At 40.1% G+C, this 18,508-nt stretch overlaps 3 protein-coding genes across 6 annotated transcripts; 1 reads left to right on the top strand and 2 right to left on the bottom strand.

The window, feature by feature from the left end:
* Positions 1–134: 134 nt before the first annotated feature.
* On the bottom strand, positions 135–6,247 carry dmc1 (DNA meiotic recombinase 1). 4 transcript variants are annotated; one of them, XM_020046822.2, is made up of 13 exons: positions 5,774–6,247; positions 4,838–4,882; positions 4,571–4,717; positions 4,113–4,195; positions 3,943–3,995; positions 3,755–3,796; positions 3,583–3,655; positions 3,344–3,435; positions 1,982–2,055; positions 1,332–1,446; positions 1,119–1,179; positions 872–988; positions 135–732 (listed from the first exon to the last, which is right to left on the bottom strand). In XM_020046822.2, exons 1-13 carry the CDS (start codon positions 5,828–5,830, stop codon positions 690–692), a joined length of 1,002 nt encoding a protein of 333 aa, XP_019902381.1. In that variant the 5' UTR covers positions 5,831–6,247; the 3' UTR covers positions 135–689. The 4 variants fall into 4 exon arrangements, with proteins under 4 accessions (XP_019902381.1, XP_010893861.1, XP_019902380.1 ...); XM_010895559.3 differs by having other exon boundaries at positions 135–704; XM_020046821.2 differs by having other exon boundaries at positions 135–704; positions 1,119–1,164.
* A 98-nt stretch (positions 6,248–6,345) lies between these two features.
* tomm22 (translocase of outer mitochondrial membrane 22 homolog (yeast)) lies at positions 6,346–12,583 on the bottom strand. Its single transcript, XM_010895558.4, has 4 exons — positions 11,991–12,583; positions 11,412–11,530; positions 7,690–7,807; positions 6,346–7,444 (listed from the first exon to the last, which is right to left on the bottom strand). The coding sequence occupies exons 1-4, from the start codon at positions 12,078–12,080 to the stop codon at positions 7,370–7,372; spliced, it is 402 nt and encodes a 133-aa protein (XP_010893860.1). The 5' UTR covers positions 12,081–12,583; the 3' UTR covers positions 6,346–7,369.
* Positions 12,584–12,708: 125 nt separating this feature from the next.
* Positions 12,709–17,443, top strand: maff (v-maf avian musculoaponeurotic fibrosarcoma oncogene homolog F). Its single transcript, XM_010895557.5, has 3 exons — positions 12,709–13,045; positions 15,074–15,160; positions 15,247–17,443. The coding sequence occupies exons 2-3, from the start codon at positions 15,128–15,130 to the stop codon at positions 15,688–15,690; spliced, it is 477 nt and encodes a 158-aa protein (XP_010893859.1). The 5' UTR covers positions 12,709–13,045; positions 15,074–15,127; the 3' UTR covers positions 15,691–17,443.
* The last annotated feature ends 1,065 nt before the right edge of the window (positions 17,444–18,508 follow it).

The raw sequence follows: 18,508 nt of genomic DNA, 5'->3' as shown, positions 1-18,508 counted from the left end.
AGAGCGGGCGACCCCTGGAACTACAGAATAATGCATTCTGGAAGGTGGGGTTGAATAAAGCTTTGTAATCCTGTTGAGACTACAGTAATAAGGAATGCTAATTAGCCGTATAGTAAGTGTATACATGTCTGTTTTATTAAAATGCTAAAGAATTTACAAAACATTTCAATGAAGTGATATCAATAGAAGTACCAAATAGTACAGAGAAACTTCAGTATCTGAAACAGTACTAGAAGGAGCGTCTCAGTTTTCCAAAGTTGTCAGACTACCACAGGTTCTCTTGGAAGGGAAATAATAATGAAAAGGGACATAAAACTATACTGAATAGTTTACCAGTTGAATTCAGGCCCTTGTGGCTTATTAAAGTTAAAAGCCTTCATTGTATTAGATTGATCATAGTTTAAAACACGCAACACATTTCCTCCTCCGGGAACCTTCATCAGGGTGCTTAATCAGGCACAAGCTGAATGTTTTCAATTATATTATAGCCAACACAATAAAGGGTTTTTAACTTCAATAATCCACACGTGCCTGGAATTTAAATGTTCCTTACTTAAATATATTATGATTTTCCATAAACGTCCAAGTATTTTATGTGGGTCCTCTCCTCTCCTCCTAAATCGATGAGGGTCTTTCATTCTTTGGCATCAGCAACTCCCCCAGGAGTAATGGCGAAAGTGGCCTCGTTTTCAGGCATATCCGGACTTCAAGAGATCAAGGAAAAGAATGAATCTATGAGAGAAGGTAGTTTTCTTCATAGGTAGTTAATTATATATGACCACAGCTTATTAAGGGGGTTGTTATTGCCAAGAAATAACGAAGACAATATATACAGTATTTAGTAACTGAGGTTAACTTTCAGACAAAATACCTGTCAAAAATCTTGGCAATTCTCATCTCTCCTCGTCCCTTCCTCAAGCTGATTCGTGTGGTGGACGCATGTGCCAGGATGTGCCCTCCAATCGGCTTCTTGGGATCAGCTTGAAACCTGACAGGAACAAAAGAAACCCTAAGATCTGCCTTCCAGACCAAAACCTGGCAGAACTTCATTAAGGAATTGAACTACTGTTTAATTCCAAACCGACCCCTATTCCCTACATCTAAATACAGTCACTTACGACATCCCAGCTCCAGGGTCTGCAGTCATCTGGTTGGTGACAAACACTGCAACATTGTACTCTAGGTATAAGATATCAATGTGTATTAAGGAATACAAAAAAGGCTAGTCTCCTTACTACATCAATGCAAGGTTTACACAAACGTCACTTTGGCATGATGGTTTATTATTTCCAGAGTTTCGATATATAATTGTGGAAGACCAGAGGCCAGACCTTCAGAGATCTTCTGTAGACGTGAGAGCATCTGTGCCAGCTTCTGTTGTCTCTCTGCTAGCTCCCCTCGGCCAGAGAAATCAACTCTGAACAGAGCCATTATGGAGTCTATGACCTGACAGGATGAAAGGTGAAAATGCTTTGCATTGAACTGTTACGTTCAGTGTTATGTTCAAAACTGTTGTCATACCTAGTATGACAAAACATTTATTTGGTTTTGCCAGAATTACATCAGCATATTTTGATGCTATTTTCATTGGTAACTGTTGGACCTTCTACACCACAGGTGTCAAACCAATTCCGAGGAGGGCAGAATGTCTGCAGGTTTTCGCTCTCATCTTGTACTTGATTGATTAATTAGGTCACTAATTGGTTAGTTTCTACCCTCACCTGGTTGTTTAGGTCTGAACTGGGAACCAATTTATAGGAAAAAACCAAACCTGCAGACACTCAGGCTTCTGTGGAACCAGTTTGACACCCCTGTTCCACACAAATCTAGTATGATTTGGTGGAGCTCCGACCGTGCAATACGTTTAACTGGTGTTCGATAGGCCTGCTAGAAGGAAAAGTAGTGACAGAAAGTGAAAACCTGGCAACCGTAATACAAGATGACAAGTAATGTTGTTCTTCTTTTTTTTTTTCATTAATACCAGAAGTTTGAAGACACCTCCTTCCTCATGAAATTTGGCTGCCACAAAATCCAACAGCTCCATCTGGTGTTCACCTGAAGTGCAACCCAATAAGGCATGAGATACAATATTGTGCAGTACAGTAAAGGCAAAGCCCAAACCATATACACTGCTCAAAAAAATTACGGGAACACTTAAATAACACATTGGGTAACAACAAAACGACATAACAACGGTCAATGGAAAACAAAATCACCGACTGATTGAGGGGTGGACTCAAACTCACACGAGAATCAAAGTAAACAATTGAAATCACAGGGTGTTCCAACTTGTTTGAATTTCATCACGGCAACTCGTAATGTGACCCAGTAGTGTGTATGGCCCCCACGTGCCTGTATTCACTCCCAACAACGTCTGGGCATGCTCCTGGTCAGATGAGGGATGGTGTCCTGGGGGATCTCCGCCCAGACCTGGATCAAGGCATCAGTGAGCTCCTGGGCAGTCTGTGGTGTTACTTGGCGGTGTCAGATGCACCAATACATAGGAACCCAGGGCCCACTTTCACGTCTGTCACATGTGCTCAGTGTGAACCTGCTCTCATCTGTGAGGGGGATGGAGCATCAATGGCAGACCTGCCAATTCTGGTGTTCTCTGGTGAATGCCAATCGAGCTGTGCTGGGCTGTGACCACAGGTCCCACTAGAGGGACCACGTCTTGCCACCCTCATGGAGTCTGTTTCTGACAGTTTGGTCAGAAACATGCACACCAGTTAGCCCGCTGGACGTCATTTTGTAGAGCTCTGGCAGTGTTCCTCCTCACACAGAGGAGCAGATATCAGTTTTGCTGCTGGGTTGATGCCCTTTTACGGCCCTGTGTAATGGCCCATCTCCTGGTATCTCCTCCATGCTCTTGAGACTGTACTGGGAGACACAGCAAACCTTCTTGCAACGACACATATGAATGTGCCATCCTGGAGTACCTGTGCAACCTGAATGTGCTGCAGGTACCACCCCATGCTACCAGTTGTGGCAAGGACACTAGCAAAACGCATAACTAGAGAAGAATCAGTCAGGAAGTATAAGGAGAGAGCAATTGTCTGTGGCCACCATCTGCAAAACCATTCCCTTTTTTGTGATCTTCTTGCTGTTGCCTCTCCAGTGCACCTGTTGTCACTTCCATTTGCACCAAAACAGGTGACATTGATTCACAATCGCTTATGCCTCCTACCTGGACAGATTGATATTCCTGAAGTTTAATTGACTTGGTGTTATACTGTGATGATTACGTGTTCCCTGAATTCTTTGAGCAGTGTATATAAAGCGGGTAATATGGAATTCCCTCTCCCACTGGCTTTCTGAAAAGACCTTAAGTTAGGTGTCTCACTAGTGTAGGCTCTGGCATATAAAACGTTATCCAGTACTGCGTCATGGTCCACATTGAACCGCTCTGCTATGTCCTTCAGCCTGTCTGGACGACTTGAGGGTCACAAGATTAATGAAAACCACATTTCTGAATTTACCTTTGACTGTGTTATCAACATATTAGTAGAAGAAACACTGTGGCACTAATGTATCCTCAGAAATACAAATTAGACTTTATGGAGCTCGAGTAAATTAGTATACAAGGTATTCTCTGTGTCGATGAAGATGACTTTTCCACCCGTGTATCCATCCTCTCCGGGAAGCTGAGCTGTGACTGGAGAACAACAGAGAGAAAGACTTAATCCCAATAACAGTGCTGTGAAACAATAATAGAACATTCCTGAAAACTGCCTTCCAAGATAGCAGAACATACCACAGAGTGTGTGAGACAGCTGAGTCTTGCCTGTCCGAAACTCTAAAGAGACAAAATATTTACCACATAATTATGACAAAAACCTGTTCTGTAATGTTTAATAACTGACCCCAGGCAGCTCAATGTAAGACATGTTGAGCAGGAGATGAATCATACCTTTGATTAAGAGACACACAGTCAGAACTCACCTCCAAATGCCTCAGTGATTGCCATGCTCTCCATACCTCCCCCAAGCAGTTTACTGCAGTGAAGACAGCAAGAAGAATATGATGTACTGTATAATTATCTCAAGGAAATGCTTTAATATGAAAGGTTATGAACTGATTAGCATTCTGCTGTGAATCTGAAATGTCTCAACTCAAACTCCAGGCTTCCAGTTGTGATGCGGAACACTTGTTTTCTCTTTGCACTGTATTCAAATGCTGTCAGGAAACCATTGGTCTGCAAGGAACACAAAAGCAGATGAAAACGTGTCAATTGCAGAGGATTGATGGATGTCTTTTAGAGTCGATATAAAAAGTCTACTAACCCATATTGAAAAGTGCTGCTTTTGTTTATGTAATGGCTGTAATCAAGACAAATCTAATCAGACACTTGTCTGATGTTGTGAGAAATTATCCATTGGCTTCTCACTTAAATATTATGGATTACAAGATCTTATTAAAGTGGAAAAAGGTCTGACATAATTTTTCTTGATTTCAGCTTCAACATAAGCAAAAGCTGCAATTGCAATAAGGGTGTGTAGACTTTACATCCCCTGATAATATACCTCAACGTAGTGTGCTATGTTGCAGGTGACTTGGGTGAATCTCTCACCAGCATTTTCCCAGCAGCCTCTTTGATCTTGTCCACCTTGGCCTCCGAAAGGCCCTTTATGTTACACAGGGCTTTACGTGTTGTCATCTGGATCCCCTTAACTGTGCAGATACCCACAGACTTCAGCTTCTTCAAATCTGCCATGTTCTGTATAGATGGAGTGGAATGGAGCGAGAGGAGCGAGAGAGAGAGCGCAGAGGGAGTTATTTACTTCTTGCTTTTGAGGTCAGGTGTCATTGACCTTGTTATTGAATTAATTATACTCACAATTCCATGCTTCTGTAGGGTGTCTATGTCTTGGAAAAAAGACTCCTGTGGGTAAAATTCATGACCAAACAACCAATTTATTTGAAACATTAAAGGATAATGTCTGTCTGACACACTATTTAGGACACATTAAAAAAGTAGTCTAGAAATGAAGTTATAGCAAATAGAACAAAGACCAGAGGTTTTGCCCTGATTTACTGTGATCCTAGCAGAGAAGTAAAAAGAGTTATGGACAGCCCTTGATGCAAATTTTAAGTGGCCGTCGTTGGGCAATGATCAATCATATTGACTATGCAAACCAAGGCTGAAGGACGTTGTTTCATTACAAGAGGTATGGTTAGGGCACTTGATATAACTGCCAACCACCCAGGCTTAATAGAAAATTTATGTCCCAGCCCTGTAAGCACTTGATGTGAATATGCACCAGCCAGGCTCAAGCAGAGCACAGAAAATAACATTATGTAATTTCTAAAGCTTTGCGGTTGTCACTGATCAACCACAGTAAAATAAATGTAGCCTGTCTGGTGACATACTCGCATCGAAAAAGTAAACATTGTCCACAAACACACGCGAGATAATATTTCTACAGCGAGAAGAATGTAAACTACAGAGGCTTAAAACGTTGTTGTAGCTAAATGGCTGGGAACTACTTTCTTAAGCTGTCTGGAAAAAATTATACTAGACAAACTGTGGTGTATCTTCGGTTAGTTATAAACATATTTGATATGTTACTACAAATGATTGTCAATAAGTGCAAACAAATATCTAATATTATGGATATCGAATGTACTAGCTACTTTATATGACAAATAAATGTATGGGGTATACGTAGTTAGCTAGCTAGATCATGGTCAAAAGTGTTTTTTAAACTACGAAAGCCGCCTGGCTAGCAAGCAAGCTACTGTAACTTTAACGTAGCGGTCCTGGGCATGTTACCTCATCATCTTGGTACCCAGCCTCATCCTCTACAACCTGATCCTCGGCGGCTTTCATCTTGGTTGACGCAATGTAGCTCTTAAAGTGAAGTACTTCACAATAGATATTTCGTGTTGAAAAAGTAAGGAAAAACGCGCTTGAGGTGCCTGTCAGGAAGTCAAATCAAGGCGCCACTACTTGCTACCATCGCTGACTGTATAGTTAAACCTTGTAAATACTGACTATGCAAATACAGAGTGGATATAAAATGTTCACCAGCCTTTATTGTAGGCGGGAATGCTTGCTCGTGCTTGAAAGTTGAGAACTGTCAATCAGATTTTTTACAGGCGCGAGATGGTCGTTCAAGCAGCAACAATCAATTGAAAAAAATATTTTATAGACATAATGAGCGAGATGTAGCATTCTCCTTCACTCAGGGGCGGATTTCGATGCACAGAAGTGACATAGAAAAGGTATCTACCAAATGTACAAGATTTTGTAATTCCTCACTAGTATATGAATGAATTGTCTAAGAGCAATCTGATACTGTAGGCTACTAATATTACGTTATCACAAAACAGAACAAGTTAATATCCTTTTCGTTGGTGTTTTTATTCCTACAGTAATGTTGAACACAGAATTTGCTCTGGATGACTAAGCAAGAGACCAAGTTCCAAAGAAGCTGACAACAGAAAATGTACTGACAATATCTCAGGCTTGACAGGAAGATTGACACAAACTTACAGATAAACAATGATGCATATGAAGTGCTGTTGGAAAGTTCTTAAAAGTATTTTTTCCCATAACGCATACTGTGTGATGGCTTTAACACTCAAAAAAGTCTTAAACACATGTGAAATAAATTCTCAAGATGTTCAACGGGAAACATAACAACAAAAACACCCTTATCTATGGCTTAATCTTTTGAGTTTGGTAGACTGCCAGCCTTTGCTTCATCAATGAAAAGCCAATACATCAACCAAATCACCCACTCAATGGTCATCATTAATGAAAGCCAGTTCTTGAAGGAGAGGTAACAACAAAAATCAGGACACTAAAATTCTCCATGACCAGCGGTGATTGTGAATATTGACGTAATTATGCTATTATGTCCCATGATTTTCCCACTTACAGGTGAGATGAACACATTTCCAAACAGAACAACTGTTCCAAACGCAGCTACACACCCACATTGAAAACATTCTTTAGACCCAAAGCTCTTGATAACTTCCTAAACAACAACAATATTGTTTAATTATTTATAAAGGGGAATTTCTTTAATAAATCCACCTGGTCCAAGCCCCCAGAACACATAGATATTCTTATCACTATATGTATATAAAAAAAGAAATTAGGTAAAAGAACAGTGCTCAGAAGTCAGTCTCTGCAGGATGTTGAGTACGAGAGGCAGCGAGAGGGACATTGATTATTGCAACACCCAGAAAGTGACATCCTCATCCTCTACAAATGGCGAATCCTGGATGTTGGAATGAGCATCTGTGCTGACCACATGCAGATTTGCATTTTTGCTTCCTCCCTCTTCCTCGTCTCTCTCCTTCCAAGCCTCCCTTCTCCCTCGTTGGTTGCATCAGTCATGCTGTCAGAGGGACAGCATCTTCACATTTTTACAGGGGCAGGAGGCATCATCCCTGGCATTCCACCGGACATCCCAGCATTAGGCCCCAAAAGGATCTATGGAGAATTTTTTTATTGACAATATTTCAGACTGTAACAACATGTAATCAAAGAGTGATTTGAACAATTCCAAATCCAACCAACAAACGTACAGTCTGTCTGATAATTTAGGGTTAGATAAGGTATGTTTGTACATTTGCTTAAGACAAAACATAACTCGTTCCTAGGCCATAACACTAGGGGCTAGAGGGAATATAGTTTGGAACTGAAAACAATGGTCTGTCATTGAGTCAGTGTAGTACCTGTCTCTGCTGCTGTAGCTGCTGCTGCTCCAGCTGTAGTCTCTCAGTCTCAAACACCACGGGAAGGACCAGGATCATAAAGGAGGTAGTGCCCACCCACAGGGCAGAGCGGGAGAAGCTGGAAAAGACAAGGATACAAGCAGATGAGACAAGAGGGGTAGTAGGAGCAAAACAAAAACAGACATGGACAGAACTGAGGTTCTGTTTTGCCCCAAAAAAGTAAGGGTACTACCTGAATAAGAAATATGTTTTGACCCGATTATTATATGTTTTTTTTTTTTTTACAAAGGCAATATTTGAAGGACACTTATTTCAAAGAAAAATCATTATTTCTAATCTTGTCAATATACACTCACCTAAAGGATTATTAGGAACACCATACTAATACTGTGTTTGACCCCCTTTCGCCTTCAGAACTGCCTTAATTCTACGTGGCATTGATTCAACAAGGTGCTGAAGGAATTCTTTAGAAATGTTGGTCCACATTGATAGGATAGCATCTTGCAGTTGATGGAGATTTGTGGGATGCACATCCAGGGCACGAAGCTCCCGTTCCACCACATCCCAAAGATGCTCTATTGGGTTGAGATCTGGTGACTGTGGGGGCCATTTCAGTACAGTGAACTCATTGTCATGTTCAATAAACCAATTTGAAATGATTCAAGCTTTGTGACATGGTGCATTATCCTGCTGGAAGAAGCCATCAGAGGATGGGTACATGGTGGTCATAAAGGGATGGACATGGTCAGAAACAATGCTTTGTTGGGCCGTGGCATTTAAACTATGCCCATTTGGCACTAAAGGGCCTAAAGTGTGCCAAGAAAACATCCCCCACACCATTACACCACCACCACCACCAGCCTGCACAGTGGTAACAAGGCATGATGGATCCATGTTCTCATTCTGTTTACGCTAAATTCTGACTCTACCACCTGAATGTCTCAACAGAAATCGAGACTCATCAGACCAGGCAACATTCTTCCAGTCTTCAACTGTCCAATTTTGGTGAGCTTGTGCAAATTGTAGCCCCTTTTTCCTATTTGTAGTGGATATGAGTGGTACCCGGTGGGGTCTTCTGCTGTTGTAGCCCATCCGCCTCAAGTTGTGCGTGTTGTGGCTTCACAAATGCTTTGCTGCATACCTCGGTTGTAATGAGTGGTTATTTCAGTCAAAGTTGCTCTTCTATCAGCTTGAATCAGTCGGCCCATTCTCCTCTGACCTCTAGCCTCAACAAGGCATTTTCGCCCACAGGACTGCTGCATACTGGATGTTTTTCCCTTTTTACACCATTCTTTGTAAACCCCGAAATGGTTGTGCGTGAAAATCCCAGTAACTGAGCAGATTGTGAAATACTCAGACCGGCCCGTCTGGCACCAACAGCCATGCCACGCTCAAAATTGCTTAAATCACCTTTCTTTCCCATTCTGACATTCAGTGTGGAGTTCAGGAGATTGTCTTGACCAGGACCACACCCCTAAATGCATTGAAGCAACTGCCATGTGATTGGTAGATTAGATAATTGCATTAATAAGAAATTGAATAGTTGTTCCTAATAATCCTTTAGGTGAGTGTATATCCTTTTCATTTTGCTGTATTTCCTATTCAAACTCATTTTGTGTAGGTTTTCATGGAAACAAGGTAATTTCTAAGGTGCCCCAAAGCTTTGAACGATAGTGTACATCAAAGGTGGACTTAAACAAAATGCCATAGCCAATCATTGTCCATCATAGCAACGAATGCTCTGAAACTTATTGGATTTGGTTCAGGACAGGTTTTATCAGCATTCATCTCAGAGGGAACCCAGACTGAGATGTGAGTAGGGTTGAGATAATTTGATTCACCTGTCCAGCAGAGCAATTTTTTTTCCAAAAGTTTTCCCTGTTCTGTTGATCATTGCTTTTTATTGTGGAGAAAAACTACTCCTTATAATATACGTCATACTTTATTCTTGCCTCTCAGGATATCAACCGTCCTGCTTTGGTTTTGGTCTTCACACCAGGTAAACTTGATCTTAGTCTGTCCTGGTGAATTAAGATGAGGCACTTAATTCCAATCAGATTCCTGTCTATCACTATGGCCTGTCTCTTTATGAAAACTCCAATTAACATCGCAGCCTGCACTGTTCGCTGATTTTTATTTTATGGTCATCAAGCTGTCCATAATCAGGTCGCTAACTAGCTGCTGAATATGGCAGCTTATACTTGGATCAAACCTAATAATTTTCACTAAGAGTCAAACTCAATGACCTTGAGTAGTATGTGGGCCAGGGAAATTCATTTCAAGCCAGGGATAAACCTGATTAACATGAAATATACATTAAAATGTTAATGTAATGCCCCTAACAATTCGCATAATGTTCTTCTATTTAGTTTTGATCTGCTGCAAGTTTATTTTGTCCCATGGGGTTACCCGTACATTTGAATACATTGTTACCTGTGTTATCATGAAAAGCACTAGATAGAATACAGACTGGACCTACCTACAGAAATTGTGTATAAGCATCCTGGCTACTAAAACATATATTAGGCTATAGCCTAGATATGTAATATAATCTGTATTGCAAGAAAAGTGAAAACATTATTACAAATCATGTAAGTTAGGCCGATTAAGTAGAGGCCCTTGCAGAACTTGTAGAACCTTTTCTTGATCTAGATTTGTAAAATATTGGGCTTTAACTTTTGACTTATCTATCATGTTTTTTGTCATTGACAAGAGGACCTTTTTGTTGTCAGATCAACCAAATTGTTCTTCACAGCCTAGTTGTGTAAAAAAGAATCAACCCTTCTGGAACCAAGAAACCTCCTGACAACCCTCAATCTGGAAAGATTCCATATTTATGGAACAACTGCAAGAGGAAGACAAATAGTTGGCTTAAACCGGCAGTTAACCTAATTTTGCAATCCTCCACATCATAAACATGCATTGTTTTTTAAATAAATGTTGCTTCAATCACCCCCTCCTTTTTTTTTTTTTTTTCTGGGATCAAAGTATGTAGATTTTTGCTTATTGAATTACATTTTCAAATATTTTGCTAGTTGAATTCTCTTCCCAAAGAAAATGATTTCCTTGTGCATCATGATGAGAATTTAGTTAAAATCAATCTTACCCACATTGTCACATTTGGCATAGAGCATCTAAAAATATCTTTGTTCAGCATCCCAAAAAACAGTAATGAAAAAATGAATTAGTTTGTAGAGAGCCACTGTAAGCTTGCAAACATTTTTACTGAGGAGCCAGGTGCTCTACAGCCATTTCTCTCCCGACAGTTTTACAAATGTCCACCACGTAGCCATTGGATTTGCCAAACTGACCCTAGTTGTTTGAGCTGTATATTTACAGCGTATTTGTCTTTTAGCATCGTTGACTAACTAGCAACGCACACTAAAGTCGCTAAGCAATGGCTAGTTTAAAGTAAATATATTACCAGCGACACATCCAGGTAATCTTATCTTGCATTTGCTACAAATGTCGCTACCTATACAATCACACAAAACTGGCTGGGTGAAATATTTTTTGCAAGTAAAGCACTGATCTGGGGGAAAAAGACAGTTTATGTTGTTCCACATTTTGTAGAATATAACCAGAATTTCCAAATCAGGGTCAGGCAGGATAATCAGAGGATCTGTTCAGCTGTTTCACACAGAACTCCTCTCTGCATGTGTGGTTGTGGCTCTAAAATCTGAAAGGTGAAGCACAGCATCCACAGTACAGGAGATGCTCACCTGTACAGCTTCTTGGCCACAATGACTGATCCAGATGCGGTCACCTCAGCTGCAGAGCGCAGTTTATCAGGGAACATTTCAGTCAAACCCCACAGCCTCTCCAAAATAGTTTCATCCAGCTGCAGAGAAGAGACAATGAATGTAATGTAACACAGATATTGTGCTTATTTCATACCCAAAATAAGAACATTTAGAGTTTAGTAATAACCATGTTTTAAATTTCAGAAAATAACCAGTTCGGTTCTGTTGGGGTAATACAACTACCTACTATTGTACTGATTAACGAATGACCGTTTTAGCCAATTCCTACAAAATCACCACGCCATGGGACATCTCGCTTAACTAGTTTACCTTATTTCATGGAATTAAATGTATAGTACAACCCATTCTTCACATGTATAACATACCTATACTAACTGTGCATGAGACAGTAACCAAACTAACGATGATTCGCAATCCAACAGTCATTAACAATTGCTTGCATGATGATTCACCCTCGATTGCTAGACAAATATTATTACAGTAAAACTGTATGTATTATCACGGAGTGACGGGATTCAAGCTGCAATGAAAACATACCTCCTCGTCTTCATCTTCATCGATTTCGCCTTCTGGGGGCCGAGTCTCAACTGGGCCCGAAGCCGGTGATAGCTCTTCGATTCCAGCCATAGAAAACTGCAGTCGCACCTTTTACCAGTCGGTGTGATTTCCAAATAAAAATTTTCCTCAATCGGTGGAAGGGTATATTTGTGTTTTATCGTGTAATTAAAGATTTTGCCCCAGCTATCATTAATATTGTACCAAAGAGGGGAGCATTGGTCCTACCACAATCTGAGGTCAATCCGCAAGCTACATGTGCGTTGGATGATGGGAAAAAAGGTCAGTTGTATGACTCGCTAAAAAAAAATGCGCCCTCTGTCGTACGAGGTGTCTTAAAACGTTTAAAAACCAAACTGCTGAAAACGTTTATAATGAAGATGTAGTTTATTGATCATATTTATGTATGACAAATTGCGATCTTTGTGTTAGCAATCCACTATAAGCACAGCCAAAATTTGCACTGATTTACAAATGCAGTGTACTAGAGCAAGGAATCAGCTTTTTCTACATCCAGAATATCGGTTGATATTGGTTCTTGCTATTTATTTAACTTTGACATAAATATCTAAGTCATTTTAACTATTATTAAATTGACCATATGTGCCACACGAGGAAGCAGCACAGCTTATCCATTTGGAATATAAATCCACCGTAGACTATTTGCTTGTTCCATTCAGTGCCATTCTAAACCAGTAAGGATAGGAAAAGAGAAGCAGGTCATCATCATGGAAAAGTTAGGCACTCAGGGATTCCTTATTGTTTACATCCTTCCAGCGCGTAGCAGTGGGGGCGGGCAGGATCCACCCTCATTCTTTCGAGTTTACGTCATTGTTACTGTGTTTTTTGTGAATGAAAGAATCCAACCCCACCGAACAGAGTAATTCCGGGAAAAGGCGGACTGACATTTTGTCGCTTGAATCACTTCGACTGAACACCGCATTTGACGTTTTTCTGTTTCAGCCTTTATTTCTACAATTGTGTAGACAGCACAACGACTGGCAGCTGGTACTCCCAAACGACACAGCCAAGGACAAGTAAGTAGGCAGCTGTTTGTTTTTCGGTTAAGCCACTAGCATTGTGGCTAATCCATGTTGCTGGCTAATGTTAGCATGTTGTTTGCTAGCCTTGCGAAATTGGCACCATTTCGACACAATATATTCAGCAGTTATAGATATATGATGCTTGCCAGATATTGAAGTATATATTTGCTGTTTTGTTTAATATTGTGTAGCAATTCATATTTTTTTTTATTAAATTGAACTATTTAAACGTTGCTAAAAAATGGATGGCGACCTGCGCAGTTGCGATGGTCGTGTTTACTATCGCTGCGAGCTAGCATGGCGGACCTAGCTCGCCAGCTCCCTTCCGTATAAGGAAATGGGTGGATTGTTATTGAGAATAAAATGTTTACTTAGCAAGAAACTGCTAGCCAAGCATATGAAACAAGAGCGTATGAACTGTAAATGTAACTTGGGTTATGCTTCTCAGCAAGCGGTATGTTCACCTTGCTTTAAACATAATGTAACAACTATGTGTTATTAATAGTAAGCACAGTATACTGCTGTCATACGATGTACAAAATGCTGCTAGTTAGGTTTTACTTGACACCGTGTTAAAAGAGTGTAAGACAAAGAGTCACAGAAATAGAAACTAGTCGCCCAACAGAGACACTGTCGGTGGGCAGCTTATTGCTGAATCACTATGACTTTATGAAATGGTCACATTGGTTTACAACGGCTCCTCGTGGTAGGACAGACGTTTCTGATTGTACGATCACTGCCCACACATTTTCAGAAACCCAAAATTAACAACAAACAATAATTCCAATGATTTATAATTAGTTTTCGAACCATGCGTAGACCTTATAATGTCTTTTTTTTAGTAATCATATATGTATTTTTTTTTTATACATCACGTTTCTTGTTCTCGTTCACGCCAATTGAGTAAATGGCGTTTTATTGTGAATGGCTATGACAACATGACGACACATGATGAGGATAGCGACAGTGTCAAAAACAAGTATAACTTATTAGTATTCACTTCTGCTATAAGTGTAAGGAAGAAGTGGTTACTAGTGTTTGAGGGGAACAGCTGCTTTGAGCAGCGTGGGATGGGCACATGATAGGCCTAACTTCCCTTCACTCTTCCAGTCAGATGAGAAATCTTAAACTTTCAAAATCTAGTTTTACTCATATTTTAGACCAGATATTTGAATTAAAGACAGTGTGCATCATGTATTTTTTGTATTAAAGGGTCTTCAGTTCAAGATGGGATGTCTTTATGTCCTGTGCCTTTGGTACTTCAAATGCTCAAGTCAGATTTGAGTTTTAGTAAATAAATAAAAATGTTTTACGACTTTCAGTACAAAAACTTATATTAGGTTTCCATTGCACTGTCAACATTTATTTTCACACCATATGTTGCATTAAATAGCTACACTGGCTCATGTGCTCTAGCTGACCTAAACATGCCAAATTTAATGCAAGTAGGCTATGACTAGGCAACATAAATATCAATAATTGTAATAATCTCCTTTAAGTAACTACAGTAGTCACCATATCTATGATAAGACTCAGTTAGCTAATTATAGGAGGAGTGAGCCGATACTGTGGACTTTCATCACCCTTTGAAGTTTACTGTAGCAATTTGTAGAATTGCATGCTTTTGCGACTCATAGTGAGTACAGCACAATCATTGCATTACTTATTTTCAGTGCCATTTTTGCATAGTACATTTTACAGATACAAAAGGTCCCATTGGGTCATCTGAACAAATTGTCTGATGACATTAATAATACTTTGTTTCCATCATATAATTCTGTTATACAACATCACTTAAAAATAGTAGACGGCAATGCAGTTATAAGCTTTTGTTTAGAGTGCACTGGGCCTCTAAAACATACTTTTTTTTCTTTCTTCTGTCATCATAAATATTTCGCTCTGTGTAGAAATCGTTGGCCACACACCATTTCACTTTACTTTGTAGTATACAGTATACAGCTAAGCTATTCATACGTTACCCCATTTATGTTTAAGTCATTTCTTTTGTTTTCTCTCTTGTAGACTGTCTAATAATCTGTGTTAACTGGTGTCACAGACACAGGACAAAGCCAAACCATGACATCAGAAAGAAGCAGCAAAGCTCTAAAGGTACAATTGCAATACCCGTATCACCAAGGTCGTAATTCCCACATTTCTTTCCAAGGAAAAATGCTAAACTTTCCGTCCTTCATCAGGTGAAGCGGGAGTGTGGTGAGAATGTTCCGGTGTTGTCAGACAGTGAGCTGATGTCCTTGTCTGTACGGGAACTGAACCTGCACTTGCGAGGCCTGTCCCGCGAGGAGGTCCAGAAGCTCAAGCAGCGCCGGCGCACCCTGAAGAACCGGGGCTACGCGGCCAGTTGCCGGGTGAAGCGCGTGTCGCAGCGCGAGGCACTCGAGCAGCAGAAGAAGGAGCTCCAGAGGGAGGTGGAGAGGCTGGGGGCGGAGAATGCAGGAATGAGGAGAGAGCTTGAGGGCCTGGGGGCCAGACTGGCAGCCCTGCAGAGGTTTGCCCGTGGTTTAGAGTCCGGAGGGGGCAACCTCTTAGCTACAGCTCCACGCCTCAATACAGCCTCAGTCATTACCATAGTGAAGACCCCACCACAGGCACACGCCCAGAGAGAGCAGGGGGGGTCCTAGGAGGAACAGAACGGGCTTGGGGACTCACACATTCATATAGACACACGCATGCACGCATGGAGAGAGCAGGAGGATTTGAGGAAAACCAACAAATAGGCACTTATGAAACTCTCATGCGCTTAGGACACACACACACACACACACACACACACACGTGAGGATATTCACAGTCAGTGACGAACACTCAACCCAGCCAACACACACACACACGCACATAACACAGGTGTGGACTTGAGGAAACATGGCCGTTTATGAATCCGACTAAAGCATGACAGAAGTGCAAAACAGGGACCCTGACACAGACACCATCCTTTGACAAAGCCAGTCTAGCTGCTGGTGCTCTCTGATACTGCTACTCAACAGGCCAAGTCACTTTGCCTTCTAGCATGGCATTTAGCCCACCAACACAATGCCTGGGTTAATCAGACTCTTCCGCAGCTTCTTCCAATGCAAGCTTTGAGTTTAAACGGCATCACAATTGACATCTGTACTTGTCTTGGAGTGTTGTTCCTATGTGCTCCTTGTGTGTGTCGATACTATTGTGCTTCACTTTGTTGCCGTATGCAGTGACCACATGGGTGTTCTTCAACTGTACCACAGTGCACATTTTGCTTTGTTCAACAAAAAAATGCTTTGGTTGCATCTAGACTCCCCAACTCGAATAAGTTGGTAATTGCTGGAAACATAGTCGAAAAACCCACATCTCGTAGAATGCTATGTCAATGCAAAAATCTGTTGATACATTCCTTTATCTATTATTTTGTAATGTTTATACAAGAGACACAAATGTTTTTGCGAACATTTATTCAGAGGTATTCTATTTTATTTGTATTTAAAGAATAGATATTACAAAAGCTAATGAGTGCTGTGATGTAATGTATGTTTCAAATACCTGCGTATGACTAGTTTGGGGAAATCTTCACATCTAATTGTTGTACTGAGTGTGTGACGATTATTTTTGTAATGTTTAACTGTCGTAATGAGCTGTTTAGATATGCTAAAAACAGATGGTCATGTTGCTGTAAGATGATTTTAGTATGCGTGTACACCATATTTGTACTAATTTCATAGTGAGTCGAGTGGCTTGTTGTAACGGATATTATTTTTCTATCAAGTACCAAGGTGATGATGCGTATTATTGTTATTTATGATAATTATTATTTCACGATTTGTTTTCTGAAATGGCTTGAGAGGGAGACTAACACTGTAAGGAGAAAGAACCAAGAAAAGAATAGGAAAGCAAGAAAAGGATGAGCCAGAGAAAGAAGAGGGGGAACAGGAAATAGAACGGAAAGATGTGGTGGTAGAAGAGAGGTTTTGGGAGGTGACCGAGGATGGCAAAGAGAGACCGAAGAGGACAGAGATGATGGTGCTTAATTCACTTGAAAGCCTTGTAACATCAATGATTTATCAATAAACCCCTGATGACTCCACTAGACTGGGGTTGATGCGACCTTTGAAAATAAAAGCAATATGATTTCAACAGTCAATGATATGACACATTATATTGTGTTGATAAATACTCCCGTAAGATATATTTAGCTATCTTCTCAATATCAATGTTGCATAGCAGTTATCCTCTAATATCTAATGTCTCATCTAAGATTATTAATGTCAAATTGTGCTGGATGTTTTGTTATACCGCAAAACAGAAATGGTCTTTGTATTTATTATATGTATTTTTTCTATGGTGAAAATTAAGTATATTGTCTATTTTATATATTAATAATTGAAATAAATGTTGTATATATTGTACATAAAAAAGATGAGATTGTGATCATTTTTATACAGTGCCTTTTATTCTTGACAAATCTTCATTGAAACAGTTCATACGTAAAAGATTAGAGTAATCAAGTGTTCCATTACATCGTTGGTCTGAATCCTACCCTGCCTGTCTAATATTTTTAATGTCTGGTGATCAAACAACTAACCCCTTATTAAGGCACTGTGTAGGATCCTGTCTCTAACAAATACAAGACAGTTTCATGCTAGGAGTACAGTAAAAACCTTACACATGCCACTTTAAAGGGGCACTGGGTTGAGTCCTGCCTATAAACATTAACACGACTTGTCTCCTCGTCTTCCATTACCAAATGAGACCAATGTAGTATTAGCTAGTACAGGGTGGTTTAAAGTTGGATGGATAGCACTACGAGTGTCTAAAGTAAATATAAGGAGATTACAAATCATTGTAAATGGATAGATCAGTGTTTCCTGGTCCTGGGGACCCCAATGGGTGCATGTTTTTGGTGTACTTCATTACATAATTTGTTTAGCACTCACACTTGATTGATGTATTCAACCTGTCATCAAGTCTTTTATTTGAATCAGTTGTGCTGGGGCAAAAACAAAAACGTGGACCAGGACTGGGAAACTCTGTGATAGACAGACGGGTGAGAACATTTTACTATGTCAGTCACTCAGATTCATTTTGTAGAAATAGATTAAAAATATTATCATAAAACATTAACTGCAGATGTCTCCTGGTCATATTTATTCATCCACCTTGATGCACATGACACTATACTATATACACAACACTTAATACCTTGCTGTCCACCTTACAGAATACTTAGGGAACATCCAACATAAATTATTTGGCCTCAATCTTAATTAAGACCCAATTTGGTTTCTTGTTCTTTATCAAGGCATTCTTCTCCCACACTGCCAAGTATACACCTGTAAAAATGACTAATCCTGCCAATCCTCAATTATGGCAACATAGTCAATAGGCTTTCCGCTTAAAAAGCTCTGTAATATATTAAGTGTAATTTACCACACTGACACCCACATTGTCAGTAGCACCCCATTTAACAGT

The sequence above is a fragment of the Esox lucius genome, chromosome 5, assembly GCF_011004845.1.
Source record: "Esox lucius isolate fEsoLuc1 chromosome 5, fEsoLuc1.pri, whole genome shotgun sequence".
In the NCBI taxonomy this organism is placed as follows: Eukaryota; Metazoa; Chordata; class Actinopteri; order Esociformes; family Esocidae; genus Esox; species Esox lucius.
This window is presented reverse-complemented; position numbering and strand designations above follow the sequence as displayed.

Coding starts and splice junctions, on each gene's coding strand:
- tomm22 (XM_010895558.4), bottom strand. CDS start 12,080: ATGGCTGGAATCGAAGAGCTATCACCGGCTTCGGGCCCAGTTGAGACT. Junction 11,531..11,990: donor ATGAAGATGAAGACGAGGAG/GTATGTTTTCAT, acceptor TCTTCTCTGCAG/CTGGATGAAACTATTTTGGA. Junction 7,808..11,411: donor GTGGCCAAGAAGCTGTACAG/GTGAGCATCTCC, acceptor TGTCTTTTCCAG/CTTCTCCCGCTCTGCCCTGT.
- dmc1 (XM_010895559.3), bottom strand. CDS start 5,830: ATGAAAGCCGCCGAGGATCAGGTTGTAGAGGATGAGGCTGGGTACCAA. Junction 4,196..4,570: donor AGGCTGCTGGGAAAATGCTG/GTGAGAGATTCA, acceptor TGTTCCTTGCAG/ACCAATGGTTTCCTGACAGC. Junction 3,436..3,582: donor ATCGACACAGAGAATACCTT/GTATACTAATTT, acceptor GTGACCCTCAAG/TCGTCCAGACAGGCTGAAGG.
- maff (XM_010895557.5), top strand. CDS start 15,128: ATGACATCAGAAAGAAGCAGCAAAGCTCTAAAG. Junction 15,161..15,246: donor GAAGCAGCAAAGCTCTAAAG/GTACAATTGCAA, acceptor GTCCTTCATCAG/GTGAAGCGGGAGTGTGGTGA.